At 34.3% G+C, this 16,142-nt stretch overlaps 1 protein-coding gene across 3 annotated transcripts in view; it reads right to left on the bottom strand.

Moving 5' to 3' along the window:
- Positions 1-2,062: 2,062 nt before the first annotated feature.
- DDX4 (DEAD-box helicase 4) overlaps positions 2,063-16,142 on the bottom strand; it is an 85,788-nt gene continuing 71,708 nt past the window's right edge. For all 3 annotated transcript variants that reach the window (XM_047064772.1, XM_047064879.1, XM_047064810.1), the window contains 5 exons: positions 15,382-15,527; positions 4,561-4,660; positions 3,104-3,374; positions 2,844-2,954; positions 2,063-2,140 (listed from right to left, as the gene is read on the bottom strand). In XM_047064772.1, coding sequence (XP_046920728.1) covers positions 2,063-2,140; positions 2,844-2,954; positions 3,104-3,374; positions 4,561-4,660; positions 15,382-15,527 — 706 coding nt within the window. The remainder of the gene's footprint in view (positions 2,141-2,843; positions 2,955-3,103; positions 3,375-4,560; positions 4,661-15,381; positions 15,528-16,142) is intronic.

Below are 16,142 nucleotides of genomic sequence, written 5' to 3'. Positions count from 1 at the left end.
CAAATGTATACCTAGAAATGCAGAAAGTAATTGAACATGGGGACATTAACAGTGGGTTTGTAATGATACTGTAACTGGTACAATTTTATTTCCTTTTTTATACTGATTCAGTAATGCTATTATGGTAATTTGACAAATCATGCAAATTCAAAAATATTTTTAAAGCAATCAGGCCAGGTATGACCAAAAGCTCTTTCAAGAAACAGAAAAAAGGGGCGCCTGGGTGGCTCAATCGGTTGGGTGTCCGGATTCAGCCCAGGTCATGATCTCACGGTTTGTGGGTTCCAGTCCTGCATCAGGCTCTGTGATCCTGGAGCCTGCTTCAGATTCTGTGTCTCCCTCTCTCTCTCTGCCCCTCCCCTGCTTGCACACACTCTCTCTCTCAGAAATAAATAAAACATTTAAAAAAGAAACAAACAAAAAAGACAAATGGACTGTAAATACCCTTTGTAAACAAAACAAACTGGAGGAGAAAATTAAGACACACAGGTACTATGAGTAATGACACCAATGCTTTCCTTAATTTAACCTTTCCCAGAAATGAGATTACACAGTACATGTTAAATATTTCCCATATTTTCATTACTTGAACTTCCCTTGAGTTGTCTGTCTGTTCTTTGTGCATTCCTCTAATGGTATTCCTATATATCCACATTATCATGAACTACTCACTGATAATCCATTGGAGTCACTGTAATCATTGTAATCATTGTAGTCGTATTTTTCTTTGTTGTTTACTCGTTAAATAAGCAACTCATCCTTTTGTGCACAAATCCTTTGGGATTTCTGACTTCTGAGTTTTAACTCAACTCTCACCCCCAATTCAAAGCTTTCATACTTAACTGTATTTTTTGTAGTTCTAACTTTTAGTAATGCACATGGAACTGATATTGAATATGGCATGGGGTAGGTATCTAATCCTAAAAACATGTGTTAAACAGACCTTCTCTTTTCATGTGCGATGCCTTAATTATAAACCAAATTCATGTAACAAGATATATGTTGAGGACATGTTGCTTTGGATATTTTAAGTTAATGATAACAAACATTTGTAATGGTTAATTTTTTGTCTCCCTAATTCTTACTTGTTCCATGTCTTAATGTTTTGGTTCATTTACTTAATGATTTATTAAGAACTACTTACATTCTAGACATATTTAAGATATATATTAGTAAATGAAAAAAAGTTTCTTTCCCTCATTATTCTTAAAATATCAAAAAATTAATTGTGGCAAAAGTGAACAGTATTGTTTTTTGTTGATATAGTTTGATTTCAAATAATGATTTTCACTATTACATTTGTGTATGAATGTATATCATACATTAATATTTAATTTATGTAATACCTTGTTCACTTCATTGATTTTACAAGGCTCAAAATTTCAAAATACAGGAGAACTATGATATGCAACAAAGAAAAATTTTAAATGCTGTTAGAAAACTAAGGGCGCAAAGTGTTTCATCCTTTATTTTCAAGGAAAGTCTGTATAGAATAAAAACAAACATTTGTTACGTCATTGTGTACAGAGTTCACATTGCATTTAACAATTTTCATCACATATGTGATGACCTAAAGTCAAAATCACCTTAAAAGGCTTATGTCTTTCACTGTCTGTTACATGAAAATCATGTTACCATATTTCAGTGACACACTATTGCTTTAAAGGCTCCTTTTTAAGCAAAAAAAGGAGACTCAGTTTCTAAACAAAAGTTTGTCATAAATCCTACTGCTTGTTTTAGGATCAATAAACACCACACTAAGACTATGTATTTAGACATGAAACATGTTTAAAACCCCTGAAGAATACACTAGAAATAAGCAAGACATTCAGAATGCTTTAATCTTTCCAGTTAACACCATTTATATCAGTAACTGCAATGTTGTTAATTTTTAGTATTTCACATAACTAATCAGCAAGAATTTTTTTTAAGGGTAGGAATAAGAACAGAAGGACAGAAGATGCTAGAGTGTCAGGTTTTGCACTTCTGTTAAACTCAAAAATCAAAACTATTTTCTTCTCTGCATCAAAACTGTACCACAAACTTGAAGGATGTTTTAGCTTTAATCCCATGACTCATCGTCTACTGGATTGGGAGCTTGTGAAGAAGAAAACCCTGCTGTGTTCAAAGTATTCTTGCCCTGGTAATTCTTTAAAAAGAAACAAAGAAAGAAAGAAAGAAAGATTTAATTTTATGATATCTCTCAAATTACATTCCCAGACTCAGAGAAGGTACTCAAGCTTCCCACCATGTTTTCCCCAAAAATATAAAAGACTGGATTCTCACTAAATTTAATCCATTTGATAAAGGCCCATATGAGCCTGGGTAGTCTAAATTACACAAAATATTTCAAGAAAATCTTTCTTTAATCAGTAGTTTTGGCAGATGGAAAAACTGAAAGCTCTATACCTTAATAAATAAGCATAAATATTTAATGGTTAGTGCATTCACTGTTGCTGTATAAAAGTGGTGCTGCCTATAAACAGACACATCAAAAAGGACATGCAACTCACTATCTCTAGTATTCTGTCTTACTTAATAATACTGTCAGAACTCTAAAAATAAGGAATTCTTACAGGAAATTCAGAAGAATCCAAAGGAGAACTGTAAATGCCAGCAAATTTGAGAAAGGAGGGATGTTTGAGCATGAACTGAAAGGTTATATTATTCCCCACTTTTAAGACCAAAAATACATACATACATAAAACTTTAAGAAATATTAAACTTTTAAGTATAAAAAATGACAAGATAATTATTAAACGTTATTGTTACTTCACAATATTAACTACAACATTCACAAAGAGTAACTGGAAGCCAAGTTCTAAATTTTTCCCTCAACTAACCTTTCTAGTATCAACTGATGCAAATACATTTCCTCTTGCACTACCACTGAAGCCAGGAACATATGTACTAAAGGCAATTTCTTCCAACCACGCAGGAACATCCTGTTGAGCCTAAAAAAAGAAATTATTAACTTCATATTCAATATGCATCTAGTCTCAAAGATTACAGCAGTTTACTTTTCCTCAATATACATAGATATACAAGGTCTACTTTCAATGATAGAATAATATCCATTCAGTTTTAAACATTTAAAACTTACATCTGACAGTACTTTCACTAAAGGCTGTGCCAAATGGTTATCTGATTCAGGATCAAAAAAGGAAATAGCTCTGCCAGTATTTCCACAACGACCAGTACGTCCAATTCGATGAACATATTCATCAATGGTAGAAGGAAGATCAAAATTGATAACATGTTGAACATTTTCAATATCCAGCCCCCTGGCAGCTACTGAAGTAGCAACAAGAACTGGGCACTTTCCACAGCGAAAATCTCCCAGAGCTTGCTCTCTCTCTCTCTGTTCTCGGTCACTAGAAATCAAAGAAAGCATGTGTCAGGACAACTCTTAAAAAATTATTACAGTGGGGGTGTCTAGGTGTCTGAGTCGGTTAAGTGTTTGACTCTGGATTTCTGCTCAGGTCATGATCTCACAGTTCATGATTTTGAGCCCCACATCAGGCTCTGCACTGACAGTACAGAGCCTGCTTGGGATTCTCTCTCCCCTCCTCTCTCCCTGGCCCTTTCCTGCTCACATGTGCTCTCTCTCTCTAAAATTAATAAACATTAAAAAAATTACTACAGTGAACCATTCAAGTTCAACATGTTTTCAGTAACAGTAAAAATAGCAGCAATCAACATTGCTATCTACTTCTTACATACCAGGTATTATACTAATTTTTTTCAAGCCATCATTTTATTTAATTCTCACAGTAACACTTTGAGGGTGGAACAATTATCCTCATTTGCACGTGAAGTAAGGTAACAAAGGTAGTACAGAGTGCTACAACACAAATTTAGGTCAGACAAACAAACATCAGGGTATCTGAGCGGCTCAGTCAGTTAAGCATCTGACTTCAGCTCAGGTCATGATCTCACATTTCTTGAGTTTGAGCTCCACATTGGACTCTCTGCTGTCAATGTGGAGCCTGCTTTGGATCCTCTGTCCTCCTCCCTCTCTGTCCCTCCCCCACTTGTGCGCTCTCTCTCTCAAAAAATAAACTTTAAAAAAAAATTTTAACAAGTGTGACAAACATTAAATCTCACCCATTAATCTTTTACTTGTCTTGACAATACACAACTATTTGATTAGAATGTTTTCTCAAAAAAATTGTTTAAGTATAATCTCAGAATTCTGTATATTCATTAGTATTTCGGATCCATGAGTAAAGTGTCAATGAAGTTGTGCTCATATGACATTTTTATGCACTTCAATAAAAAATTTCAACCAAGAGGAAGATTGGATTCAGCAGAAGAGAAAAACTTATTGAGTTCTCTTGAGAAGTTACCACTCCTCATGATGAGGAGTCCAAGACAAACCTTTAACTCACCCATCCCCACCTCTTAGTTCTTATAAAAACTTAAAATGACTAACAGTTTAGATCTTGAGAATTCTGAATCTTAGGATTATGTCATGTCGGTTACATGCACTGCTATTTCTTAGCAAATGACAAATACAAGTGTCACCTCCCTACTATGAAATCGTATTAATCTACTCACCCATGAATACTTGTTGTTGATATTTTTTCTTGACAAAGGAAAGTAGCAATAAAATCTGCTTTTTTCTTAGTCTCAACAAAAACCATAGTTCTTTCATCACCTACAAGACAATGAAACAGTGATAAACACAGAAACTATAAAATTAGGAAAAGGAAAAAAAGACAGGAGGTATTAGTAGGATATAGTCTCATCCATCACTGTATTCCCAAGACCAAGACCAGGCCTGGTAGGTAACAGCAGCCCAAATATTTCCTGAATGAATGAATGTCAAAGATAAAGTATCAGAACTGTTTCCTACTTTAGGGACTAAAAAAATGAACTTGACCGTTGCCCTCCCAGGCCAACACCAAAAAGCTGACTAAGGGCAAGATAAATGGTATCTACCTGCCAACTCTTAGCAGTTCCAAATTCATCTCAGGACCTTCATTTCCCACTCATTAAATTAATGCCTTTGCTCCTTACCTCCCGAGATAATCCAATCTTGCATTCTGCCTTGATTGCCCAAACTATTTATAAGGCATCCAACCCAAGGCTGACAAATTCTGCAACATTCTGTGTTTCAACATTCTCTGTTAATTCAAACCCTTTTATTTCCAAGGTATTATTTATCAAAAAAACTAAGTGACTTTATCCTAGGATTTTATAAGTCAAAAATATTTACCAGTTAGCTTAAAGAATTTAATTGGTAGAACTTCAAGCATGAGCCAGAGATTTTTTCACACAAGGTATTTTTTCCTCTCCCTATGTTGGAGAGGAAAGAAGGTAATTTATAGCCTTAATGGAAAGAAGACTGTATTACTGTTCATAATTCCTCTCCCTCATTTCCCTATTAGTTGGCTTCATTTATTCAACAAATATTTAGTGCCTAAGAGATGCCAGTCACTATTCCAGGTGTTGGAAATACTGCAAAGAAAACAAAGCCCTTGCTCTCATTGTGGAGATGCAAATAATAAATATTATGCAACAAGCCCTAAAATGGAAAAAAAAAACCCACAAGGATAAATAGAGTCCCAAGAGGGCTACTTTAGATGTACCGTTTCTAATTAGATGACATCTAAGTAGAACTAAGAATAAAATAATAAACTACTGAGATACTTGGGGAAGAACATCAAGGCACAGGGAAGGACAAATATAAAGGAAAGGCTAAGAGACATGGGAGTTATGTGCTAACACACACACACACACACACACACACACACACACACACACACAGGGGCCCTCATGTGACCCCTACATTTTGGGTAGAGGGAACAGCAAGTAACAAGGCCATGACGGAGAAACGCGCTTGGCACGTGTGAGGAACAGCAATGAGGAGTCTGGCTGGAGTAGGGTGAGCAAGAGACAGCAGAACATGAAGACAGAGAAGTAATGGCAGCTGTGTCACACAGAGTCGTGAAGGCCATTGAAAAAAAAATGTCTTCATTTTGAGAAGGGAAGCCACTACGTTTTGAACAAAGAAGTGACAAGATCTGGTCTTTGTTTTAACTAAGGACTTAATGGATTCTGAATAAATTCTGCTGTTAGAGCCAAAACGATTTTGCTAACAGAAATGATATATGCAGTTAAAGAAAGAAATCAAGGAGGACTCCCAAGACTGTGTCTGAGTAACTGGAAAAACAGAACTAACATTAACTGAAATAGGAGATCTATAAGAAAAAAAGGGCTCAGAGGTGGTGTTTCATTAACTCTCAGACCTGTGAACAATCAAGCAGAAAAATCAAAGGGCAAGTGATTCCTACAGGAATAAATCAGTTAAATCTTTGAGATATAGTCATTTTCATATTATTAGAATAGTGATTTTTTATCAATTATTTTTCCACAGTTTTGGAAGTCATCCAAAAAGATGCCCAAAGCCAAAACTGATACAACTGATAGTATCAAGTACTTAACACTCTTGAGCAACTTAAGCCCTGATCTCTTTTCTTGGTTTTCAGTATGAATCCCAGTGGCAATAAGAATTTAACTCTGACTTTCTCTAGAATTCTTCCTCTCTAATGATTTTGTATTTATTCTAGTTCAGACAATAGGTCATACTACCACTGGTGATAGCAATAATTGCAAATTTAGCTTTATGATCAGACCATTCAGTGATCTCTATAAACAGATGAATTATAAATCTCTATTCTGTTGAGTGAGAAGTGAAAGAGTATCCATTTTGTTAGTCCATTGTGAGCTAAGTAAAAATCAACTAAGAATCTAAAAATAATTCTAATAGATTCTACTATTCTCCTAATAGAATAGTAGCTAGATTGCAATTCTCTGTATTTCTGGGGTCAGTCTTAACCCCAGAAAGTTAAGCGGTAGAACTGTGGCTTAAAGCAGTAGAACTAAAGCACTTTATGTGTAATTCAGAAAGGATTTATTATATGTAATAATTATGTTAATACCTTGTGGAGAATATTAAAAAATTAAATTACAACAGCTCTTAAAGCCTCTTTAAAAAGCCTCACACCTGTAGGAATGGCTAAAATCAAAACCAAAAGAAACAACAGGTATTGGTAAAGATGTGGAGAAAAAGGAACCTTCTTCCACCATTGGTGGGAATGCAAATTCGTGCAGCCACTGTGAAAAACAGTATGGAGTATGGAGGTTGCTCAAAAAATTAAAAATAGGACTACCCTACAATCCATTAATTGTACTACTGGGTATTTACCCACAAATTACAGAAATGCTAATTCAAAAGGATACATGTACCCCTATGCTTACTGCAGCATTATTTACAATATCCAAACTATGGAAGCAGCTCAAGTGTCCACTGATTAATGGATAAAGAAGATGTGGTATATACATACCATGGAATACTATTCATCCATAAAAAAAATCTTGCCATTTGCAATGACGTGGAAGGAGCTAATGAGTATAATGCTAAGCCGAATAAGACAGAGAAAGACTAATACTATGTGATCTCACTCATATGTGGAATTTAAGAAACAAAACAAACAAGCTAAGGGGGAAAAAAAAGAGAAAAAAAAAATCAAGGAGGACTCTTAACTACAGAGAACAGAATGATGGTTACCAGAGGGGAAGTAGGTGGGGAATGAATGGGTGAAATAGGTGACTGGGATTAAAGAATACACGTACTATTATGGAAGGAAAAAAGTAAATAAATAAATAAGGGAGGATAAAGGAACACAAAGGGAGATAAGGTATCTACACTTCACTCAAACTGACACAATACAGACAACAGTACTGACACACTGTAATTATTTATGTGCAGTGTAATGCCTTGAGAGCAACCACTAACAAAGGTATGCTAAGATATACTTAAAAACTCGGGGCGCCTGGGTGGCGCAGTCGGTTAAGCGTCCGACTTCAGCCAGGTCACGATCTCGCGGTCCATGAGTTCGAGCCCGACGGGGCTGATGGCTCAGAGCCTGGAGCCTGTTTCCGATTCTGTGTCTCCCTCTCTCTCTGCCCCTCCCCCGTTCATGCTCTGTCTCTCTCTGTCCCAAAAATAAATAAATGTTGAAAAAAAAAAATTAAAAAAAAAAAAACTCAAAAAACTAGGAAAATCAAAACTGAATTCTAAAAAACATTCAAGGAAGACAACAACAGAGAAATGAGAAACAGAAGGAACAAAAAGAAGACAGAAATGGTTAAACAATAGACTCTTAAATATAGAGAACAAACAGAGCTACTGGAGGGGTTGTGGGCTGGGGGATGGGCTAAATGGGTAAGGGACATTAAGGAAGACGCTTGCTGGGATGAGCATTGGGTGTTATACGTAGGGGATGAATCACTGGATTCTACTTCTGAAATTATTGCTGTATATGCTAAGTAACTTGGACAAAAATTTAAAAATAACTAAAAATAAGAAATGAAAAAAAAAAAAGAAGAATAGGCAAATGTCATGGACGAATCTGAACTTAGTCCTTTTCAGAGTCTTGTAAAATCAAACCTAACTTCTTCATGTTTACTGGCACACATAAAAATAAATGTTCTATGGCACAAACATTAAAAAAAATGAAATGATTAAGCCCTAACCTCTAATAAATGCAATGAACCTAAATGGTATAAATTTAACAATTAAAAGGAATAAAATTGACAGAAGGGCTAAGAACCAAAAATACAAGTATATCCATACCATGGAATACTCCTCAGCAATACAAAGAAATCAACCACTGACACAACAACTTGATGATCTTAAGGGCATTACAGCGAAAGGAAAAAACTATTTCAAAGGTCACATATACATGATTCCATTTACATAGTATTTTTGAAATTATAATATTATAAAGATGGAAAACAGAAACAGATTAGTGGTTGTGAGGACACAGGGATAGGCAGTGAGGGTAGGAGTGGTGGGTATGCTACAAAAACAGCACAAGGGATATCTTTGTGGTGAGGTAGTAGCTCTGGATCTTGATGTTGGTGGTAATTACACAAATACACCCAGGTAGCAAAATGGCAGAGAACTATACATATACACTGTACCAGGACCAGTTTCTGCAAAAGTGATGGTAAATCTGAATAACTACCCAAACTATCTAGAATACAACCCAGAACAAGTAGAAAGTATGAAAATGAGGTTACAAAATATGGAGGACAGAACAAGAAGATCTAATATTATCTAATTACTGTTGCAGAAGGAGAAAATAGGAAGAGGGGAGAAGCAAAACTAGAAAAAAAAATTATAAAAGTCTATTAAAGCATCTTTTAAAAAGTGTCTTATAGGTCTATCAAATTAATTCTGATTTGGTTTACTGAGTTAAATAAAACAGAAAAATAATTTATAGAAGCAAACATTCCTAAAATTCCCAGAGAATAACAAAACTGAATTTCTAAAACTGAACTGTTTTTGAAAAAAAATCTTCCTACAGGAATTAAATCTGAAACATTTAAGATTACAAGTACACATAAGTGAAATCTTTGATAAACTCAAGACTAATAACTTCAGTTTAAAAAAACACACATCTTTTCTCTGATTTATCAGTTTTAAGCATAATACAAACACCTTATTTTAGTTGGGTTTTCCTTAGCCTATGTAGGTTAGCCACTCAAATAAGCTAATATTCTCCATAATGTTTAAGAGCATAACAACATAGGGGCTCAGTCGATTAAGGTCCAGCTTTGACTCAGGTTATGATCTCATGGTTTGTGGGTTCTAGCCCCACGTCAGGTTCTGTGCTGACAGCTCTAAGCATGAAGCCTACTTCAAATTCTGTCTCCCTTTCTCTCTGTCCCCACATTCTTACACTCTCTCAAAAATTAAAAAAATTTTTTAAAGACTTAAAAGTATAAAAACAAACTTGTGTTCAGTAAATTGATTCATTATTCAACAGTATTTATATTTTGCATAATGTCATCCTGAAAATAATATCCAACATCTTCAGCTTTAGGTAACTTAAACGAGTAGATTATATTGAGTAAATTAGTGATCACTAGAATTCTCACATATTAATTACTAAACCAAGTTCATGTTCTTTTGCTTATTTTTCATATGCAATATCTTTGAGGCATGTTAATAAACATGTTCATTTTTGCCACTTAAAAATTTGCAGCACTTTCATACTTTAACAAAGTGTGCCGTAAAAAAGTAGTATATGTAGTTCATGAGGGGCACCTGGGTGGCTCTGTCAGTTAAGCATCCGACTTTGGCCCAGGTCATGATCTCACTGTTGGTGAGTCCGAGCCCTGCATCAAGCTCTGTGCTGACAGCTCAGAGCCTGGAGCCTGTTGCGGATTCTGTGTCTCCCTCTCTCTCTGCCCCTCCTCTGCTTGCGCATGCTCGCTCGCACTGCCTGTCAAAAATAAACACTAAAAAAAAAAAAAGTGAAAAAAAAGTTCATGAGCTCTGGTAGTCAGCTACAACACTTATGTCTGACATTCCTGCCTCCAGTTTCCTCTATGAAACAGAAGTTACTATGGTTAAAAGTTATAATTAACATAAGTTAAGTGAGACTATAGGAGGAGTAATAAAAACAGAGATAGAAACTGTATGTGCTTCTGTTTTGTAGGAAAAAAAAAAAGAGTAGTTTTTCCCTACTGTAGTAGCTCTCAAAATTTTGGTCTGTGGCCCCATTAAATTCTTCAATTCTTATATTATTGACAATCCCAAACACTTTCAGTTATTAAATCTACCATATTAAAACTTAAAACCAAGAAAAAATTGAAATACTTATTGGCATGTATATTATGTTAAAATAAATAATTCTCAGCATAATAATGAAAACTGTTTTACCTCAGAGATCCTACGAGAAGGTCTTAGGGGACCCAGGGAACACTCATTTTGTCCTAAACTGAAGTGTCAGTTTACTCCAGAAAATAACTTACAGCTATTTTCAGTAATTACAGTATTAAAGTTTATTCTTTCTTTTCCTTAATCAGCTTATATAGCAGAGACTGTGCTGACTTTATTATGTTTTTTGGTTATTTAAAGGGAAAAAAAGCAGCAAAAGTACTATATTTATGAAAGAGCTATGGTTCTTAACAATCATGTTACCTTCTATATTTATTTTTAAAGGTTTTATTGTCATTTAATTAAACTGGCAACCAAGTACTGTTTCTCAGCCACCAATGATCCTACACTAATCCAATGTTCAACTCTCCTCTGACAACTCTTGATTCTGCCTTTCTAAAAATGAACCATAAATTAAGAAAAAAAAATCCATCTAAACTATCATTGTGATTTCTCAGAAAACACCAGGAAAAGCACAAAAGTTTGTTATCTCACCTTAAAAAATAAAAGAGAGGCTAAAAAAAATTAGGCTTGTTTGATGTGTTACTATTTTTAAGAGTTGAATGGCAACAGTTGTCAAGTCAGAACAGATATTAAACTTCCTCTAGGTTAAAAAGCATAGGTAAGATGTAGACTTTATGGAAATACTTTCAAAATTTATACCTTCTGGGAAGTCCCTGGAGATGTATAAATGCCCATATGTTTACACCTACAGGAGAAACATTGACTAAAATACTTAGGAAATAACTCTCTAGAGTTTTTCTATATTGATCAGAGGGCTAGAGGCACAATGCCTAATACAACAGCATAGTGTTGCCAATCAGAATTTCACTTATTATTTAAAATGTTTATATGTAGGGGTGCCTGAGTAGCTCAGTCAGTTGAAGCTACATCTCCTGATTTCAGCTCAGGTCTTAATCCCAGGGTCGTGGGATTGAGCCCTGCATGGGACTCTGCACTGAGTGTGGATGGAGCCTGCCTAAGAATCTCTCTCTCCCCACTGCCCCTCTCCCCTGGCGCACGTGCTCTTTCTCGAGGGCACTTGTTGGGATGACCATTGCGTATTGTATGTAAGCCAGTTGGACAATAAATTATATTTATTAAATAAGTAAATATATATAAAATAATTTTTTTTATTTAAAAGAAATAGTTCACTTCTTAATTTTAATATAGCACCTTCTAGGCTAGTGGTTCTCAAATGGGATGTATACCAGACTCACATGTGGCATTCTGTATAAATACAGAAAAGCAGATCCTATTTGCACTTACTCAATCTTTTTACCAGATGTTCTTGGTATGAAAAATTAGACCTACCCCATTTTTATAAATCAGATGTAACATTTACATAGTTCTTTGAAAATAGGCTTATCATTATCATTAGAGACATTTCATTAGAGACATCATCATTTAGACATTCATCTAAAATTTCTTAGAAATGACTTTATTACCTTTATTTTGCAATGCCACAGAAACAACCAAATTTCCTTACTACTAGCATTATTCTTATTATAAACCCTCATTAAATCTTTCATTTTCGATAATGATCACTAATAAATTAACCAGGATCATTAAGTCTTTGTTAACTATATAGTTTTTGTTTTCTCTTGATACTTTCCCAAAGGCTATACTATAAGCCAGATAGCAGAGTTTGTATATTTGTGCCTCTATCAAGCACTTCTAACTACTGATATTAAAAAAAATAGTCTAGGGTAGAAGGTTCTAAGTTGACATTGTTTTAATAACTTTTAGACCCTATCACTGGACAAGCAGAATTTACAGGACTAGTTCAGAAGCAGAAAGAATCATGAAAGTCTAACAGATGCAATGGAACAAGAATTAATTACATGAAAAATCAGGGGAAACTTTAGAAGATAGGAACTCACTTAAGCTGCTATGTATTACAGTTGTAATATGACTCAGAGAGTTTCCCAGACTTAATTTCCTATCTAAGCAAATAATGGAGGCTTTTAAAAGTTCAATGTCAGATTTCTTATGAAAACTTCCAGAGAAGTTAATTTTGTGATCTTATTATTCAATATCGTTTGGCTCTTGATGTGCAAAACAAACTCAAAGAAGCCTATATTGTTAATAGTCTTGCTGCATCTATGCAAATAAGCCTAACAGAATGAGACCAGCCTTTCTGTGACCAAGAATAATCTCTGAGATTGTTGTGATCATGAGAGGATATAGCTGTCAGGAAAAACTGTGAAAGACTTTGAAATAACCAAGAAAAATTACCATCTAGCACACCCTTCATGGTTATGTGACTTTTACTCTATTTTTTCTGTTATACCTCTATTGCAACTGATAGCGATGCAAATGATTTTTATCAATAAAAATAAAAATGAAGTTGCCCCTCAAATGTAACTGATTACTGCTTTGTGGATATTGACCAGTTTTACATTTATTTGTAAATTTATTTGGGCTTTCCTAATATCCTACACATACGTGTTCTTTGAATTGCTCAAAGTAGCTATAACATCTTACTAGTTCTCCTAATAATTAATGAGCTCAATAAAATGTTTGATACATGTTCAACTAAAATTAAATTATGAGGGGACCTAGGTGGCTTAGTCAGTTAACCGTCTGTCTCCTGATTTCAGCTCAGGTCATGATCTCATGGTTCATGAGATCAAGCCCCGCACAGGGCTTTGCATTGAAAGTGCTGTCTCTTACTCTCTCTCCCAAAATAAATACACATTTAAAAAATTAAATTATGAAAAAGGCAGCTGGTTATACTACTATAAAATAATTATACCTATACATTTTAAAGGCACAGGGGATAGGCTAGCAGATTTACCTTAAAAAGTAGAAAAAAATTATATGAACAAATATATGTAAAACTTCAGGATATACTGAATGGATATTCCATGCAGATTAAAAAAAATACATACATACATAAATTATCAAAACAATTAACTCTAAACTGCAGAACATTTAACAGTTTAAATAATACAGAAGTATACAATAGTGCTCATACAGTGACTTCAAAGATTTCTCAAAGGCAAACCAGCACTTCTGAAAACTCTCATTAGAATTATTCTCAAATTATCTTTATTGCACAAATTCATACATAAAAAATCTTAAGGTTTTATAAATCTTAACATTTATACTAAAAATGTTCTAACTTCAGCAAAACTACATATTGCTTATCTCTTCTGCATATGGAACTTCAATTTATACCTGACAAGTTACTTGACCTCTCTGTATTTCAGTGTCCTCAATGTTAAAATGCGGTTAACAAAACTTACTTCAGAAAGTTGTTTTGAGCATTAAATGAGTTAATACACGTAAAACAGTCAGAATAGTATGTGGCCCACAGAAGTTATTATTTTAACTTAATATGCCATATACAGTAATTTATGAAACACTGGATGAAGCAAACCAGTAAAATTTCTCCAACTCATGATGAGCATTTGGTTTTAAAAGTTTTGTGTTTTTTTAAGACTCAGCGGAAACTAAAAAATAGAAGCCTTTAAAAGTGTTTTCTAGGGGCGCCTGGGTGGCTCAGTCGGTTAAGCGTCCGACTTCGGCTCAGGTCACAATCTCACAGTTCGTGAGTTTGAGCCCCGTGTCAAACTGAGCTGTCAGCTCAGAGCCCGGAGCCTGCTTCACATTCTGTGTCTCCCTCTCTCTCTGCCCCTTCCCTGCTCATGCTGTGTCTCTGTCTCAAAAATAAATAAACATTAAAAAAAATTTTTTTAAGTGTTTTCTAAGTCAGCTTTTTTTTTCTCCTCATTGTTGGAAATTAGATGGTTTCCTGACCTCTCCTCATTCCTCCATCCCAACAGTGACATTCAAATTGAAACAATTACTAAAATGAAGAAGGGGAGGGGGAATATATAGCATGTAAGTACACTTAGCCTATGAGGTAATAAGAAGAAATTAAAATATTATTACTGGGTACTAAGCAGGGCACTTGCTGTGATGAATCACTGAATTCTACTCCTGAAACCAATATTGCACTATATGTTAAAACTAAGATTTTTTAAAAAAGGAAAAATAAATTTTGCTACATATGGTGGAAAAAATAAAACATTTTTTCTCAGTAATAAAGTAGGTCCTATAATGAAAAAAATTATAAATAAAATAGCAATATTAAAAAGTTTTATTTTTCGGCACAAACTAAGCCCAACTCAATCAAAGAAATACGACTTTCTATAAAAATTATTTGGGGGGGGGTGAGAAATTTCTCATCACTATTGTAAAAACCAGAACTAAATGTTTAAAGTTCCCTTCACCTCTAAAATTTTTTGAATCTACAATTATAGAAATATTTTGGAAGCAAAAACTATGAAGTAAAAATAACTCAGGGTGAAGAAAATGGAGTTTAATGTAAAGGAGGCTTTTTTATTTCTTACAATGAAAAATATATGTATTTCTCCTGGAATAGCTTTTAGTCACATATTTCAAGTCTCAAATCTTTTTTTTTAATCTTTATGAAGAAAAGATTAAACTGCTATATAATTTACAGAGGAAACTAAATCATAAAACCTTTTATAAAGAAAGCTTTAGAGAAAGAGGAAATAATGAAAACACACTTATTTAAAAACCCATACCAAACAATTTTTAGAGTAATTTAAAAATTAAGCATTTTTTAAAAATCAAAATTATGACAAAAAAATAATATCAATGTAAGATACCTATGTTTCGCAGAATTTCGACAAGTTTTTCTCTTTTTGAGTACTGGCCAACTTGGAGGATGGTCTGCTGAACATCTCTACATGCTCCACCCACTTGTCCAACAGCAACAAACAAATAATCCGACTTTAAAAACTCCCCAGCCAACCTTCAAAGACAAAAAATTACTCCTTAACTTATCCTCTTCCATTAACACTCACAATATTCACTGAATTATTCCAAGTGTTATTTAATGTTAATTAGACAGATTATAACAACTATAACAAGGTAGATAACTTACATCATGCAAGTACTAATTCCAAAGATCAGTATAAAACATTAAGATTTTGTAAAATACTAAATAACTTAGTGAAACGTGGCCATGCAAAACTATTTAAAATGTGTATATAACAATAGAAAAGTATGCTAAAGTATCAGACTACAACAAATAGGAACTTTTGTTACAAACTGAAATGCAAGCCTAGGGCAAAAATTCTGTCCTTCACTAATGCTTTTATGTATGTTATTGCTAAAAGTTGTTTTCTGAAAATATTACTTGTTAAACTACTATGCTTTGAACAATTATCAGCAAACCAGACCTTACTTAGGTCAGTGCTTTTCATGTCATGACACATACAAAAAATTGTAGCATTTATACAGCATGTCTGAGCAAAAAAATGAGACAGGAGGTGAAGGGCCTAGAGGCTAGCTCACATCAGGCTGTGTATGGTCACCCCAAACGCTGAGGATATCAGCATGTGGACACACACATAACTCACAGACA

The sequence above is a fragment of the Lynx rufus genome, unplaced genomic scaffold (assembly GCF_022079265.1).
Source record: "Lynx rufus isolate CCGP_SWC_20201006 ecotype Redwood Valley unplaced genomic scaffold, mLynRuf1.p SCAF_1, whole genome shotgun sequence".
Lineage (NCBI taxonomy): Eukaryota > Metazoa > Chordata > Mammalia > Carnivora > Felidae > Lynx > Lynx rufus.
The sequence above is the reverse complement of the archived record's forward strand: the minus strand, read 5'-3'. Positions and strand labels throughout refer to the sequence as shown.